This window comes from Salarias fasciatus, chromosome 9 (genome assembly GCF_902148845.1).
Source record: "Salarias fasciatus chromosome 9, fSalaFa1.1, whole genome shotgun sequence".
Classification (NCBI taxonomy): Eukaryota; Metazoa; Chordata; class Actinopteri; order Blenniiformes; family Blenniidae; genus Salarias; species Salarias fasciatus.
Window position 1 is genome coordinate 10,946,542 of NC_043753.1, and position 17,619 is coordinate 10,964,160.

The following is a 17,619-nucleotide window of genomic DNA, read 5'->3' on the forward strand; positions in this document are numbered from 1 at the left end:
TGTGTGTCACAGTTTGTGATAAAAGCACAAATACTTGATAAAGCCGTGTCTGATCTTTGATATATGCAGGGTGAAACAGTGGCCAGTGGATGAGCTATACCTGTGTGTGGCTCTTTTGTTTGAGTTTTTTTTACAGTTTTCCTCTTGAGCAATTGAATTTGTCAATGTCCATAAACTTATATCATTATATAACATGAAGGGATTTTTCATCTTTAATAAGTGAGAAGTGTTTCATCTGCAGATCAGCTTCTTCTGACCGGAGAACCCTGTGAGAATGATCTGTTGTGGTTTTCAAAGTGTGGGATGGGACTGAGGGTCAAGCGAATGGATTCTCCAATCAAGTGTTTTTGTCTCCTTTCAGTGTTTGATGAGAAATCAATACCACATGGTGGTACTTTTGGCTTTGGTCTTGACCTTTCAGCGTGAGGTATCGATGTCGAAGTTACAGCTGGAAATGCAATATAGGATGATGTTGTATTTTTGCAAATATATAGAGAAATGTTATGGGGAAAAAAGAAAATTGAGAAAAACTTTTGCCTTTGTGCTTCACTTGGTAAATTTGATGGAAGATTTCGTCTAATCTGGTCGTTATTCCTTGATCCTAATGCCACTAATGCTAATAATACTAATGATATGTCTGAAAGAGTTCAATTTCCAGTGAATAAATGTGAACCAACTGTTAGTTGAAGATGATATTTGCAGATTATACATGAAGGCCTAATTATGATCAAATTTTATGCATCTTGCATGAAGAGTTGTGCTTTTTAATTCTTATTTGCATCACATTTACAATATTCTCTCATGTGAAAAAGCTCAGGAAGTCTAAAAACCAAGTAAAAATAACCACTTAATAAAGAACCGTGTAGCATGTGATTTGAGAGCTTTGTGTTAGAGCTCTGTAAACTTTGAAAACCCCTGATTTAATGCAAACACAGTAATGTTCTGAATAGAAATGGCAATAAGACGTCCAAACGAAGGGCGTTTAATCACTCAGTCCTGATTGTAACCTTTCTCTGATGCTAATAGATGTTAAATGCGCCACTCAGCATGTGTCTGAAGAGCGCTTCGCTAACATCCCTGTCACTTTGTCCTCTGCCTCAGGGCACTTTACAGATTGCCAGTGTTAGCAGACAAGGCGTGCATTTCCTGACGCCAGCAGCAACCGCCCTCTACCACACACACACACACGCACAAGCACGCACACACCAATCACCTCCAGTGCCTTTTTCATCCTTGCCCAAACAGCCAAAGACACAACAGTTGGCCTGGAAACTGCATAAACCACCAAAAACAAAGCAATAACATCGTGGTGCGGCGAGGGGGGGGGGGGGGGGGCCGGAGCTGGATGAGAACATGCATGTCAGGGGCGTAAGTAGCTTCAGCACTAAATCTTTCACTGGGCTTGAAAGGGCTGGGTTCACCTCTGAAGGTTTCGCCGGCCCGACGGTGAAAAGAATGTCCCCCAGTAAAAGTGTAACTGCGCCCAATTTGACGCCTGTAAAAGTCTCCGCGGTGCAGATGGATACGTTAATCGAGAGGCAAATTGCTGCGGTATTACGGCGGTATTACTGGAAGCAATTACCAATAGGCCAGTAGACTGCTGTGATCATACCATAAATCCAGAGGCAGTCATTATGCAGAGCGCGGCCTAATCCCAGCCAACGTATGCGTCCATCCCGCCGCGCGCGTGTGTGTGTGTGTGTGTGTGTGTGTATTTTAGATGGACTGTGTGAGATTATTTACATGTAGGCCGGCTGAATGGATACAGTCATGCTGTATTGTGACTCCGGCGTCCAGACATGAGCAAAATATGGCAGATAGCCTCAGAAGTATGCCATCTGTAGATGCTATCTGCGGTGACGGATAACAGGATGTGTGCGAGTGAACGCGTTTTGTTATTACAGTTTTAAGACATCAGTGTTTTCTGGTCGGAGATCCAGATCTGGGAGATAGAGGGAACTGTGGGTCGTGAACTTGATGACTCTGCGTAGTCACAGTGGATGACCAAGCACAAGCTGCACCTCTGTGGGAAGCCATGCGAGGAATGCACGGCTGTATCCACGCATTTATCTCAAACAAGCAGCGAAACATTGATCTACAAAAGAATCCAGAGTAATGATTTGCTGGTTTAGTGCTACCTACCACATCAGTCATGTTTGTTTTTTCTTTTAATAGTTCTTGCACCACAGCGTCTCCCTAAGTGCTTCTTGCACAGGCATGTCACTCGCTGATAGATCAGTTTTTTTTTTTGTTTTTTTTTTAATCATTGAATTAGATTGTTCCTTTAATCCTCGATTCTGCCTGGGAAAAGTTTGGGAATATTTATTTTTTTTTGAAGATCACGTATGAACGATTTGCAGCGTTTGAAGCTCATTTCTAAATTGTCGTAATGAGAGACAAGCGAAGACTGTTTATCCAGGGGAAGATCGCCGTAGTGCGTCAGTGCATGCGTCCATGCTGTGTCTACAGCGGCGTCCTAATCCGGGCGATATTTGCGGCGGGGGAGGCGGTTCGCGCCGACGTCTGCGATAAGACTTTCCACAGGCCTCAGAGCCGCGATGTTACCCTGCATCTGATTCTGATCAGGCTTTTTTTTTTTTTTCACTGAGAGCTGTGAGGGCTTTGGAGCCTAACAGGCGTATATTTAGCAGTGGAAAGCAGAGGGAGGGAGGGTGCCACCGAAAACCCAGACATAATTATGAAATGTAACTTGGAATATTGTTCTTATTACAAAGCTAAACAAACGCGCCTCTGTCGCGCAGCACATCAAAGATGTCTGCGAGACGACTAACCGCCGAGCGGAGGCATTGCGCTCGCGGGCCTAATCAAACACAAATGCTGCGAGTGTGTGTGTGTGAGTGTGTGAGGGCAGCAGAAGTGTGAGGTCTGCAAGTGTCAGTGCAAGTGTTGCCTTTTATCTGGGTCTACGTCTGAGTAGGCCCGCTCGCACACATGGGTCTCCCGCGAGCGCCCGGGCGCCGCTTTTGAAGCACCCGTCACGTACAAACTATTAATTAGAGCCCAGCGTTGTGCGGTGAGACGTCGTCACTGCCCATGAAAGAATGGAAAATTCAATTATTTCACTTACACGAGACACAATAACTCACCGCACTTGATGACATGCCATGGGTCTGATGTGGCGCGTGATGAAGTGTGTACGTGCGTCCCGTCCCCCACCCACCCCCCTCGCTCCTCCACGTGTGGGGTAGCGCCTCACATGTATGCAGCACATACATCTGTCAGCGCATCACGTCAGAAGGTGTACATTAAGTTATTTGTGAATAATTTGCCAGCGTGGCCCCGGCGAAGAGCAGGAAAGAGCCCGTCAGTCCGCCGCTGTCTAAAGTTAAATTACACGGAAACTTGGAAAGAAGAGCGCGGAGATACAAACGGCCCCCGCTCCTCTCTGAGTGATTGCAGGGTGGAATTCCTCATCGCTCATGCCTTTTGTTGGGATTGCGTCGCTTGAATAGTTTCCATTTCTCTTCCCACACACCTTTCCTTTCCCTCCCCCCCTCCCCCGAAGCGCGAACCCATTTTATTTATCTGTCACGTCTCGGCGTCAGACGGGACGGGAGGGGATTGGGGGGGGGGGGGGGGGGGGGGGGGGCACGGTTGGCTGCCCCCAGTGCCAAGGGAGTGAAAATGCGAGGTGCTGACGAACGTGCGAGCGCGGACAGACGTTTGTTGTGTCTAGACGGAGGCCTCGCGGGCTGTCATGGTCTCAGGGTAAACTGGTCTCGCGGGAGACGCACTGTAAACTTATCACGGTGGTATTGTGTGGGAGGCGTGCTGGGCTCCATTGTGAGCATGGAGAGTGTGCACGTATAGAAGAAAAGCCCAAACAGTTCACTAATGTGCTACGTCGGCATGTAATTGGGTATTTGCATGTGAAAAGAGAGTTGCGTTTGTTCAATATTTAGTTTTAACGTAAGTCTTTGGATTAACTGGTTCATAACTGGCAACGGAGTCTACATCAGTGGTTCCCAATGTTGGGTCCGGCATCCCCTTGAGATGGCGTCATAGATCGCAGGGAAGGTCTGAGGCCTGTGTTACCCAGTCCTCAGTAAGACAAGCTGCTATTGGCTGGTTTGAAAGTTGCTAAACGTCATTCCATAATTTGCAGGCCAGTGCTTGCAGACCAATTCTTGTAAAATCTACAAAACCCCAAAAATTCTCCACAGACATCAGAAGTAGCTGGATTTGTCTCTGGTCATTTTTGAACACAAATAAAGTCACTGAAATGATTTGGACGACCTGCCAGATTTGCCCAGAAATTTGCCAAGTGGCAAATCTGCCCGAGGATTTCTTCACATGTCTAAGAAAATCTCACAAAGACTCTTTCTATTATCCAGAGCAGACCGTAGACACTGCCTGTTGTGATCAGTTTTTAAAGCTCCTGCCTCTACATGTTCTTGAAGGTCAGGAGATCAGGCTGGGTTGGGATTATTACATTTTTTTATTACTGTTATTTAGTAAAAAAACACCCTATATGTCAATTGTAATGCAAATACAGTTTGATTGATCGACTAGTTTAGGTTTATCATGACTAAAAGCCCGTCCCATGAGGCATATTTTCATCACTTTAGCCCTCCGTACACATCCGATTGCATGGTTTTGTCAACACAGAAATCTGTCAACTCCCTCTCCTTTCTAAGAATGTCCAGAGATCAAACATATTTTTATGAGCTCCAAAGGGCGACTTGTTCCGCAGCCAGCAGCAAAAATGTCAACAACCACAAATACACCAGAAAAATGAGGATTAAAAAAATAACAGGTATAAGTTCACATTTCACCAATCAAAGTCCAAGAGCAAGGATTTTGTGCACAGCAGGGATCAGCCATCCTTATTGATTTACACCACTGCTCCACAAACCGAGAGTTGCTCCCTCTCTTAGACTGAAGACTACCAAATCTCGGAAACCTCAGAAACCTGCCCTGATACGTGGCATCATGTGAAGCAGTCAGGGGGTCCAGTCTATTGCAACTGAAGTCCCACAAATTGATGCTGAGCGGAGTTCAACTCTCTCAATTTTAGAGCCAGTGTTAGTTTTGGAATACACTTCAAAGCATACTGGTTGTATTTTTGGCTGAATTTAGGCATAATGCTTTCAGAAACACTTTATAAAAACCATAGTGAAAGAATTTTACACTTCTACACTGCATGAATATCAAAATGAACACAAATGCTGATCAAAACTTTTCCCTTTTGTCGTCGAATGACCAAAGTTGACGGCATAAAACTGTTGTAAGGCCGGCAACCTTTTCAAGCGAAAGCGGGAAACTTCCATTGCATTATAGAGGTTTGTGTACATGACACCGATTCTCGGAACCACTAAAAATGCAACCTTTTGAAAACAGCTTCCAAGGAGGAAATTTTCAAAATGCTTCGATTCTATCACCATGGAAACGGGGGGAAATAGAACTTTTCTGAAACGCTACTGCTATGCATGCACACCACGACAGTAGTAAAAGTACATTGTTTTAAGTTGCCATTTAAACGGACATCATTTTCAACGAAAAGGCAAATAAACGATGGATTTTCACTTCAAATGCTGTGGTGTAAATGGGGCCTAAATTATCAAAATTCTGAACTAAAGCCAATGAAATAATATACTGAAGAGGAGCACTCTTACTTTGCTTTGGCACACATTCAACTCCCATCCAAATCTGTTGGTACAGAGGAGTCTGTCTAACATCACAACCAAAGAGGAGGGGGGTAAAACTTCAACCTAGCCTTTCTATTGGATCCAGAATTAATCAACCCCCTTAGTGTGAGGTGAGTCATCAGACATTTGTCTCCCTTTCAGAGTAATAGACCAGGAGAAATTGTGAAATCGCTCTTAAAAATCTGGCTCAGATTAAGAGATAAACAAATAATTCTCCCGTGGACACAAGATAAAATCTGGATTTTACGGGGCCTCTAAGTGGCATACCATCTGCCTCACCGTAGCATTTATCTTTGCTCACAACCATGGCGGCGTCTTCATTGCATTCGTCTTCATTTGCAGCTGCATCACTTGATACTGTTGGCAGCGCCGATCCTCCCTCCTGTCAGAACCAACGTGACGCTGACAAGAGGAAATTAAGAAAGCAGCTCCGAGTCACACCACAGGAAAACCAACGCAGGCATGTTTCCGAGTGTTTCGGCTTCTTTTACATTTAGTTTTTCACAGCGTAATCCGTGGGATGCTCTCTGCACAAAAGCCTTTGTTTATCTCAGAGACGTGTGCTATTAGCTTTCTCCTCCGTCAGACGCTGAGGTCTTTCTCTCCATTACTGTGTCATATTATCGTGACCAGGAGGGAATAACTTGGAGAAAGACAAAGGAGGAGTTGAAGTGACAAGCAGCTGTGTATCCAGGGGTCGTGTCCTTTTCTTCAGGGTCAGAAGCGGTTGCCGTTATTCTTTTGGTATTTCATGAAAAGCTGCAGTTTCACAAGTGAATGTTTCCAAATGTCAAGTAGTGATTTGTATCAGCGGCTATGACCCAAAGAAAATCCAGCATGCCACATTAGTCGGTTGCCAAAAGAAGGGATAATAGCTCGGAGGGAGAGAGGTGGGAATGGATGGGGAGAAAATGGAGAAAGAGTGAAGGCCCCGAATCGAGTGGTTCCCACGACCAGAAAATTGCCCAAATGGCTGGTAGCGCTCTCTGTCCCCACCTCTCCAATGCATTCCATGATGAATGGGACATTTAATATTGCCCTGCTTAAGGGTATTGCGAAAATGTACCTGAATGCCTCTTTCAAAGCACTAAAGCTACATTTCTGGATTCAGCCCTCGTGGTTTTAATAATCTTTGTTGTCAAGGATTGAAAATACAACAAAACCTCCAAAACTTCTAGAATGTGTTTGCATGATCCGATTTGATTTGCACTAATATTTCGAATATCTCTGGAATACTAATAATTCAGATTTTCTTAATTATTACATATACATGGTGTCGTATGGCTGCAAACCTTCACAGGGCAGGATATAGTCACAGATCAGACGGTGCATGGAGCGTTTGTCAGAGTGATACCCTGTGACCCAGAGGAGCCGGGAGACAGATGAGAGTTCCTGGCTGTGCGCCGCGCTGATAGATGGAGGGAGAGAGTTCTCATGAGCGAGTGTCATCCAATCTAATCCAGGTGATTAGTCATGCGTTCTCCTCTTTCAAGGTGTGAGGCCCGTTTTTTTTTTTTTTTTTTTTTTTTTTTTTCACCCTCAAACCTGAGGCCAGGTAACTCGATTCCAAAAAGTAAAGTATCAATGCTGGTTTTAAATCCCCCCCAAACACACACACACACACACACATTGTGTCAGGCACACACTTTGCTACGAGAACAAGAGGCAGTCAGAGGCGAGAAGGCGACCCCAGTTCACCTCTTATTTTACTGTAAAAGCTTTTATACGGTCTGTTCTTTTGAAGAATGGGACAAATATTTTTAATGGTGACCATTCAAAATGTTGCTGTAAAAGCTGACCAGTTCACTTTAACCAAATCAGTTGCCAAAACACCCACTCGCTATTCATTCTCGTGGAGGAAAAAAAAAAAACTGTTTTATCTCAGGCATTGAAAACCAAAATGGTCTGGCTCTTCTGGACTTCCCCCTTCTGATCCATGGTTGTATTAATGAACTGTTACAAGCCTGTTTTGCTGTTGGTTTCGTTCCACTTAACAAAGCTCTCTGGTGACTCTTGTGATTGTTGTGGCTTCACACTGTGTGTGTAGAAATGTGTGTCATGCTTGTTTGTGTTGCTGATGAGGATTCAGTTTTTTTACACTAGCTGATGATCTCCTTCAGGGTGGAATGAAGCCCGAAACGTTGCTCCACGTGGACATTTCAGCTCATAAGGCGCAGCTGTATGTTTGAGCTGGAACAATAAAGGGATTGCAGAGCAAAATAAAACTTATGAAATATGTTTTTGGGGGGAAAAAAAAAGAAAGAAAAGAAGTTCCTCTGCACCTGCTAATGCTGCCTTTCTGTGCACAAGTTCAAATACCAGAGGAGAAAAACAAAGATGGGTATAAGCAGCCGTGGCGTGTCTGAAACATGTGGACTTCTTTAAGACTCGGAGGAAAGAGGATTTGTGTGTGTGTGTGTGTGTGCTCGGCAACTGTTTGCTCTGGAGAACACAGTCAGAGATCAGACGGAGTCCAGCTCCGCTGCTCTCCGTCTCCCTTCCCCTCCATCTCACCGCTAATTTTTTTTTTTTTTTTTCTGGCCGTCAACATTGTTCTGGATCCCCTTCATCTTCGCCTTGTTAGCATAGCCTTTCCTGTTTTCGCGCTGCAGTGAGGCGGCGCTGTCATCGGCTCCCCGACATCCCTCCACAAAACAAAGAGTTTTCTGGTGATGATGTGGAGTTGAGGAGTTGAAAACTAAGGTTTTTTTTTTTTTTTTTTTTTTTTTTTAAACACCGCAATGAGCCAAGAGAACGTATATTTACTGTCATGTGCCTTTTCGGTTTCAGCCGACTGTCGTCACCGAGTCTCATATTGACGATTGAGAGACCGAGCATGATTAATGACTGTCCCGTCTGTCTCTTGTCTCCCCTCCGTTTCCGTCTCTTCCCACCGTCACTCCCTCTTCCCCCAGAGGACCTGGACGACCTGCGGATGGAGGGTGTGACCGGGCTCGCTCCGTCCGGCAGCAAGTTCAGCCAGGGACGCAGCTCCTACCAGCCCGAACCGCAGGCCAAGGTTACACTCAACATCTGCTCCCGGTGTGCCAGGTAAATAACTCCCCCTCCAGCCCGCCACAAGTATGTTCCTATCTGCAGATTTAATGATATATTTGCTGTTCCCTTCTTGCCAGTCGCGCAGATGTCTTCTTATCTTCACTTAGAAACCGTGAACGCGGTGAATTCGTTACTGCATCTCATTAGGATGCAGCTCATCTCATAAATGCAGCTCGAGGGTTCAAACAGACGTCAAACTTCTGACAAGAATCCAGCAGATTAATTTATTCAGATTCTCTCCAGTTAAGTCGTGGCCATCACTCACAGCCCTCACGATGACTTTTAAACGTGCTGCCACGTGCTGACTCGGGGTCGTGACCCCTTGCAGCACCACACCCTCCACTCCTACTTTCCCTCTCCAATTGTATCAGACTAACAGTGTATCTTAACTCCATTCCGGCGTTGCTTGTTTTCACAAATCAGCCTCGGCTCGGATAATCTTTTCCATTATCCCGCCGTTCTGGCTTTATCGCAGTTTTTCCCCCTCCTGACACGTTTCCTGTTTCCCTCCCGATCCGCGCCATCAGCCTCACCCTCGGATATCTGAGTTCTGAGCGCGATACTGCGGGCAGGTGCGGGCAGAGCCCTTCCCTGATGCCAGCCTGAGATAAACGGGTGTCGTCTTGATGAGACGCCAGCCCCACATCTGCCTGCGCGGCCTCCGCTGTTTGGGCTTCGGAATCCGTTTGTTTCCTCCTCTTCTTTCATTCACGCGGCTTATCGGTTTCGCTGCACACACAGGCTGCGGGATGTTGTCAGAGGTTCTGCGGCGGGACGGACGATATCTCTGGGTGTTTGCTGGCAGTTTATCAGCTGGATGTTTTTAAGCAAATTGTTTGTACTCTTTTGTCCCCATCTGTATCTGGAGTCATTCTCTGGCCCTGCTGATGAGGTTTTTTCATCAACATCTGTTCTGCTTCTCTGTCCTCCTCTGCCTTTTCGGTTCCGGCCAAATTCTTGCTTCGTCCTTTTTAACTTGACCAGGAAATCCTTCCGAGGTTTTACTGGCGAGTGACTCGTGGTCTCTCATCGTAATTTTCGCGTAGCGTACGGGCCATAAACAGATTAGTAAACTGGAAAACCGTTAAACGCATGGGTTGTCCTTTCTGCTGTTTGGAAAACACTGATTTCTTAAATCTGGGCTGCCAAAAAGTTTGTAGGGACGCAGATTATCATGGATCCACACACAAAAAAACCCACAATGGTCAAATTATTTTCCCAAAGGGGCTCATGAAAGACACTAGAGGGACAAGCTATAATTCATAACTCACTTCGGCTCAGTATGAAAAAAATATTTTCCTTAAAAAACACTTTGTTACATAGTTTCATAAACTTCTGCTCCTCCTCAGGTACGCCCACAACCACGAAAATGGAAAAATAAAGCTTGCATCATGTTCACAGAGTTTAATTTGACCTCTTGTCAGCCCATCAGAGACACTTAAAGGTGCCACATGATCCACAGCGACCGCATCTGCATAAAGCACGTCTGTTCATGCAAACGCGCGTCTGCACCAATAGAGAATGTCAGAGGGAGAAGTCGCGGTGGGATTTTAAGAGGTTCGACCCTGACGTGGATTTTATGCCGTGCACACGCTGGAATTCCCGGTAACACCCTTCAAACATGACTCAGTATGAGGCCGGTCATTAAGCAGCGAGCCTCCGCTGTGTCCTTCACAACAGAAACACTGCTTTTTGTTTATGGGCGGCCTTAGAATGAGCATGAAGATTTAAGCATCCTGCTGTAAAATGCAAAGAACCGCGCGAAGTTTTGCAGCATTACATAAGTCTCAGAAAGATAGTGCAAGGCTGCTTGGCTCGACATCGAACCGTGAACGCTGGCCCGAGTTGGACAAGCATTCCTCACATACTCGTCACCCCTCAGGCAAACACATTAGAATTCAGCTCCTCATTTCCACCTGTGAGCCGCTGCACGTCGGCGAGATCCACTATTTTTTTTTTTCTTTTAGCGCATTTCTCTTTGCACAAACTCTTGTAACAGTGTCCTCACTTCATCTGGTCGTCCAGGCGAACCAGACCGAACCACTTGGCTCCCGCCAAGCGCCGCTCCGAGCCAAGAAAAGGTGATGCATACTTTAACACCTACAGCGTGAAGGCGACAACTCTGTATGCTTTTATTAATGACCAGAAGCGCTCCTGAAGGCTACTGCTGAGTAGCTTCTGTGTTAGAGGAGGAAACTCATTAAATATATTGCAAATATGCGCTCATACCAGACTGGAAAAAGTCTGGTGTGATTCCTGATAAAAGCAGGCAGGGCCGATGTCTGACATAGATAGAGCGTAAAAGGTAATGGAGATTTATTTCAAACTTATGCTAAATGCAGTGATGCAATGCAAACAAAATAATATCCAAAACTATGATAAATGATTTATAAATCAGTTTTAACAGTCATTTGATGTGTTTTGTGAAATAACTCTGCAGCGCAGACACATTTTATTCCTCCCTTTTGTAATAACAATCAGATAGAGCAGGGGTGTCAAACATAAGGCCTTTGGGCTAAAACTGGCTGACAGGAGGCCCCAATCCAGGTCAGTAAACCGTTCAGTAAATTGTAGAAGTTTGGAAGAAAAGAAAAGAAAAAGTAAGTAAGCTGTTAGTGAAACTTCTTTGGACATTACACTGTAATTTGCACCAGAAAGTATCATTAAAATTGACTTTATGTTGAGATTGTAGTCATTTTCATCAATAACTATTTAGTTTTATAGACATTTTTATCCAGTATACTCTGTGTCACAACAAAGAAAAACTTTAAAGTTTGAGTTTAAAGGTCATCATGCCACTGTATTCCCGGTCCGGCCCACGCAGGATGAAATTGGACTGAATGTGACCTCTGACCTGAAACGTGTTGGACTCCCCTGAGACAGAGGGAGCAGATGCAGTGCGTGTGGCAGGTTATATCCCTCCCGCCCATCCAGCCGGTTGCACCCTGAAGATAAAATTCAAGCACGATCCGACCTCCTAATCGAAGTGATCCCAGCTCTGTGCAGCCGCTGTCCTTTTGCTCCCCTTTTGTCCGCCCGGCCCTGTTCATCCCGCACGGCTGTAAATCAGTCGTGGCAGGTCAGGAAACGCGCCGCTTCCTCCGGCTCTTCCCCTGCTCGGCTGAAGTGCAGAGTGCTGTGTGGCCTGTGTGTTGTGGCCGCTCCATCTGCGGTCACTGCGCCACTTCATCCGCCTGCCCGGTTCGGCCGCTCCTGCCGCGGTGCAGTCTCACCAAACGGACAGATCCTCGCAAACTTCTTCTGGGCTCGTAGTTCTCATTAAATGAATTGCTCTCATATCAGGAATGCTCTTGGGGAAGTCTTGCGGTTATCAGGAGCTTTTGTTCAGAGGATAGGAAGGCCTTGTGATAGCCATCTTGGGTACGTTTAATGGTCTTAAAGAGACTAATAAAGAGTGAGGGGGACAGGGAGAGGGATGTGTAAAGAAGAAAAGAAATAGAATCCACTTTAAAAGCAGTGTTCTGCATTTACCCTCATTGTGGAGGTAGACACCAAGAGGCCCTACGGCTGAGAATGCAGTTGTTACATTAAAGTCGAGGGATTGCTTTCTTCTCTCTGCACTGATGACGTGGAAATACGCACGCAGCAGTCTGGAGCCAAAGCTCAGAGTCATTACAGCTTTGTGCAGTATGGTTTATTAATCCTACACATTGACAGTGTTGAAGTGCATGAATTAATGTATAAAAGAATAGAAATGCAGGGACTAGTCATGTGTAACATCTTAATCGTCCCGGTGTTTGTATTTAATCCAGAGTGTAATTACAATCCAAAGGAAACTTTAAGCTCTCAGCACCTTAAACCGACAGCCAAATCTCCTGAATCCACTTCGATCTCCGTCCAAACAGATCTCTTTAGAAAAATAGAAATCAGAGCTTGGAATGAACAAGCCCTGGATTATTATGAGGGAGACAGAATTTGTGCAGAGTGAAGCTAAACCTGTGCGTGTGTGTGTGTGTGTGTGTGTGCGCGCTACTGTATCCGGAGGGTTGCGCTGCTTAAAAACTTCTGGTTTCTAAAATGTGAAAAATAAAGGAAAACTCTCCGGGGCCTTGACCACATTATGAGTTACAGTAACTGGATGCTTTAAGGGGGAACAGAATCTGTGCTTCTGTCCATGCACGCAACTGTGTGTGCCTGGAGTTGCATCACACACATTTCATGTGTGCGTGTCACACCTGCTCGTTTGCATCTGCTGTTTGCTGGACCAGCATGTAAATTTGTTAACCGCTGGTTTGTTTTACGTTCACGCCGACCTTCGGCGCAAACAAAACCCCATAAGGAGTGTCATTATTTTCATTATGACGATACGGGGATTACCATGTTACCATGGCTACGGACTGTGTTTGCACGAACACTTCCTGACGCCTCCCAAACTATGGGAATCTGTCCTTTTGTGCAGCTTCCTGTTTTCTTAAAAGCGTTGCACACGTTGACATTTTCTACATGTCTTTTGTTTCACGGAGCAATTAAACCCTACTTTCTATAACGGGATCACAGCGTCTTTGGATAAATGATGTCGAATTCGTCAGAGTTTGGTTAGCAGCAGCAATCCAAATGCATGAGTTAAATACGGTTGTGCATAGACAAGTTTTTTTTTTTTTTTTTTTCTGGCACGGCCTTCATGCGACTTTGTTTTCATTTTCTAAATAAGAACACAGCCAAGCCGCACTGGTTTCTGCAGGACTGCTGCGCGATGACTCCGAAGTCCCGGCCGGTGGCGGGCAGCTGCGTGAACGCTTAAACGGCTTTGTACACGTACAAATTTGTCTAACTGACTAATGTTGCTCGAGCAAGCGTCTCTAATTCGCACCAAAGTACCAGATTTACAACCTGCCCTGCTGCGCCACACTTGGACCACTAAACCCTCCGAAAACTCAACGACGCGTGTGAAAACACTCAGATTTAGCTGGAACCACATGAGAAACGGATGATGAGGACTGTTATCTTGAAACTTTCTTGAGGGATCAGAAATCAGTCAAAGACTTCTTCCGGTTCTTGTCACCTGTGACGGACCTGCTTCTCTTTGTGTTATCTGAGATCCAGTTTCCAAACATACAACGCAATGTTGTGGCTAAAAAAAAACAACAACGGTGGATTATTGCGATTATTGCAAACTCCCTTGCCAGTGTGTTAGTTGTGTCTTGTGTGTTGCTTGTTCCCAGGCTGCAGGGGGACACTCTATCGGACAGCAGATCTGAAGAGGAGCACAGGCCTCACATACCTGAACAAGCCGTCCCGGACATCTCCTGTAAGTTGCAAAAAAAGAAAGAAAAAAAAAAAGGTTGAAAGTTTGAATATTCTGTGATTTGTGGTGTCACATGCCTCTCCTTGTGTGTTTGCATTGTGTGAAGCAGCGCCATTGCCCGGGGTGGACACGCTGGCGGGACGGCTGCAGGAATGCGAGGCCTTATCTCAAGTGTCGGGCTCTGTAAGCGTCCTCCCTGCATCCATCACCCAACAATTAAGATCACTTTACAGCCATCAATTTCCACGTCGCTCTCTCCGCCCCGACCCCTATTGTCTGAGACTCAGTGAAAACCACCTCCAGCTTCTTATTAGAAGGAACAAGACCCCGGCAAAAGCCGATCCGTCTTTTTGTGGCTATTTCAGCTCACACAACAGCGGATGGTGCTTAACAAATGATCCCCCAAGTAGAAATCTCCCTGGATCCCTTCGCCTGTCACGTGAAAGGAGTTATTGTAAAGAATATCCCGCCAAACGGCAACCGAGGCTGATTTAGATGCTCGGTACAATGGATGTAAACATTCACGGGGTTATGGGAGCGCGCGGAGTTTTGGATCGCGTGATAAATTTTACATGCTCCAGGGAAGAAATGTATCGTGGCCTGATGTGGAGCACGCCAGACTCACACGCTCACATGCTGTTAATAAAGAGCTCAGCGAGGACGCCGGTACCTTTGTATAATTACCAACCCCCCTCCGCCCCAAAAAAAAAAAAAAAAAAAAAAAAAAAAGCCAATACCTTTTTATAATTGCCCGATCTAAGTGTTAGACAAGGCTTTTAACGGCATATTTTAAAGAAAGGAGGAGAGACAGAAAAGGGGTTTGGAGCCAAGGCATTGCTCCGTGTGGGCAGCAGATGCAGAGAGGCTCCAGACTAACTGGGAGCAGACTTTAAAGGGACCCAAACCAGCAGCCGCGGGTCTCACGGCAAGCCTGAAAGTAATTGTGAAAAAAAAAAAAAAAAATGAAAATGGGCTAAATGATAAGCCGATGCATGAGCGCAACCAACAGCAAGGCATTTATTGATATCAGGAAATAAAATAAATCATCCCAGCTCCAGATTTTGTTTGTTGACTCACAACTGAAGATGAACGGTGTCCAGATCAGAATGAAGAGGCCGGCAGTTCAGCTGGAGCAAATCAGGGGTGTCAAACATAAGGCCCGTGGGCCAAAACTGGCCCGCAAGAGACTCCAATCTGGTCCACCAAACCGAATGGTTAAAAAGTTTGTAAAAACATTAATGTTGTAAAGCTGCTGCAGACATTTTCTGGGCATTTCATTGTATTTCGCACCAGGAGGTTTCTTTAAAATTGTCGTCATGTTGAGATTGTTGTTGTTTTCTGTTGTTTTAGTTTTTTTTGAAAGTATAGATATTTTTATTGCTTTTACTCTGTGCGACCACAAAGAAAAACTTTCATGTTTGAATGTGAAGATTGTTGCTTTTGTTTAACTATGAAATTGGGCCAGACAGAATGTGGCCCCTGAACTAAAACGTGTTTGACATCCCGGCTCGAAATAAACCGAAAGCTTACTGCATCTAAAAAGTTAATAAACACACCATTAACTTAAATATACAGAGCCAAACATTTTTTTTTTTTTTATGTAATAACTAGTAAATTAAAACTGATGAAAACAAACTTTGACAACAACAAAAAAATAAAAGAGTTTCAGTGTGATTCAGTATTACTTCCTATATGGAAACATCAGCTGTCACCCACCGTTAATCTACTTGTTTTGTGCTCATACGCTGGCACTTATTTGAGAGGCAAATGCAATTTGTTCAAGCTCGTAAGTTTAACTGGTCCTTAAGGGCCTGAAGTGCCACAGTCCCAAAACCGTATGGAAAATGTGTTTTATGAGTTTATTTAGGGAGGCGGCAGCGAGAGGCAAAATACTGAAGTTATACAGTATGGAAGAGAAATAAAAAAAAAATCTGGAAATGAACTCCGTGTTTATTAATACTTCCTAAAAGAGTGCTTGTTTGGCCGTAGACAATAAAAAGGTAGAGAAGTGTCCAGTTGTTTTTCCACTTGTTGCTGAGCTCATTAGTGCTGAAGATTTATATGATATAGGAGAAATAAAAACAAACTCAAAGTTTATTATTAGCATATTTATGGCTGGCCATAAATAAAAGTTTCCCTTGTGTTGTGGACTGGTTTGGGCAGTAAATGCCTGGTGATGCTGGAAAATAAACACTGTTAATGGTTATCATTATTAGTCTGACAGGCCCCCCCGCCTCTGCCGGCTCCTTTAGGTGATAATTGCCCCATAAAGGCTAATACTTTCCGAAAGAAAACACCCCAAGAAATCCCTCCGCAGTTTCCTTTGGAAGTGTTAACTGACGTGTTTTAATCTAGACGGAGCTCGGCGTGCGACGGGCGTTACATTCATAAAAGCTGGAGGGGGAAACTTAGTTTGTATGAGAGGAATCAGATGATTAGTGTGATGCGGTGACATGATGGTGTGTGAAGGTTTGTTTGTGTTTCCAGGAGACTTCTGGTTGTTCAGGCTGAAGGAAGCAGTTTGTGTTTTATTTTAATGATCTGGCATCAATCTGCACTTCGCTCTTCCTCAATTATGTCATGCATGGTTATGCTCTAATCGCGCTCTTTTTATTGTTCCAAAGCTTTGTGGAGGATTTTCACTCTTTTGATTTTGATTTTTTTACCTCTAAATAGTTACATGTACACTTAATACAGTTAAAGATTATATTTCAGTTGATTTTATTGCATTCGGATCTCTCATATTTACACTTTTGTGAGTCTTTCAGGTTCATACATCAAAAAATGATTAATACTGTATAACAGCTCTGCAAGAAGTGGAAGTAAAGATTAGAAATACTCACATTACCATAATTAAGAAGTATTTTGTCAGAGTTATACTTCAAGTATAACTTTACTCATGTTAAGCTGCAGTTTACACCAGTCTATTTATTTATTTCAGTCATTGCTGAAAATATGATTTGAATCCGTTTTCAGACCTTTTGACCAACTTTTTGTATTCAACATGTGGATTTTCACAGCAAGAAAAAAAAAACCCTGCTTTATGTTTTTATATGTGTGATGGTCTGAGAATGTTTTTTTCATACAGACAAACTGAATAGTTCCAACGAGACATCCAATACGTCCAAGAAAGACATATAAAAACCTTCATTCTGGCTCCCCTGACAGCGTCTTCTGGACGCGCAGCGATATGGACACGCCTTATTTACATATTTTGGACCACTTTTTGCTCAGTGGGACTTATTTTACGGTTTTGTTATGTTCTTTTCTTGCTGTCCTCAGATTCTTCTTCCTCATCAAATTAAACGGGTGAAGAAAGAAGCTAAAGTAGAATTGCTCGATTTTTGATATCAATAACTGAACCCATATTAACACGTACATTAACACAAATGTTAAGGTTTTAATTATTTTCAGGTATTTATGTCTCTGTCACACATAGTGAAGTAAATATTCTTTCCTCAGTCCAGAGTGTAACTGTGTCTGCGCTGACACATGGTTTTAACTTCATACTGTGGAAATACTCTCTTCTTGCTCCATGTGCCAATGTTTCATGCAGTTTAACACTTATTTCCTAATTGTTAACATGCAAAGAATTCCCCATGCTTGCCTTTTTCCTGTCCCTTTGTG

At 44.2% G+C, this 17,619-nt stretch overlaps 1 protein-coding gene across 1 annotated transcript in view; it reads left to right on the forward strand.

Annotated features, from left to right (window-relative positions):
* Positions 1-17,619, forward strand: part of c9h8orf34 (chromosome 9 C8orf34 homolog) — a 59,341-nt gene that overhangs the window by 27,766 nt on the left and 13,956 nt on the right. Inside the window, exons 8-10 of the mRNA XM_030099927.1 lie at positions 8,585-8,720; positions 13,910-13,995; positions 14,102-14,175. Of these exons, the coding sequence (XP_029955787.1) occupies positions 8,585-8,720; positions 13,910-13,995; positions 14,102-14,175 (296 nt within the window). The remainder of the gene's footprint in view (positions 1-8,584; positions 8,721-13,909; positions 13,996-14,101; positions 14,176-17,619) is intronic.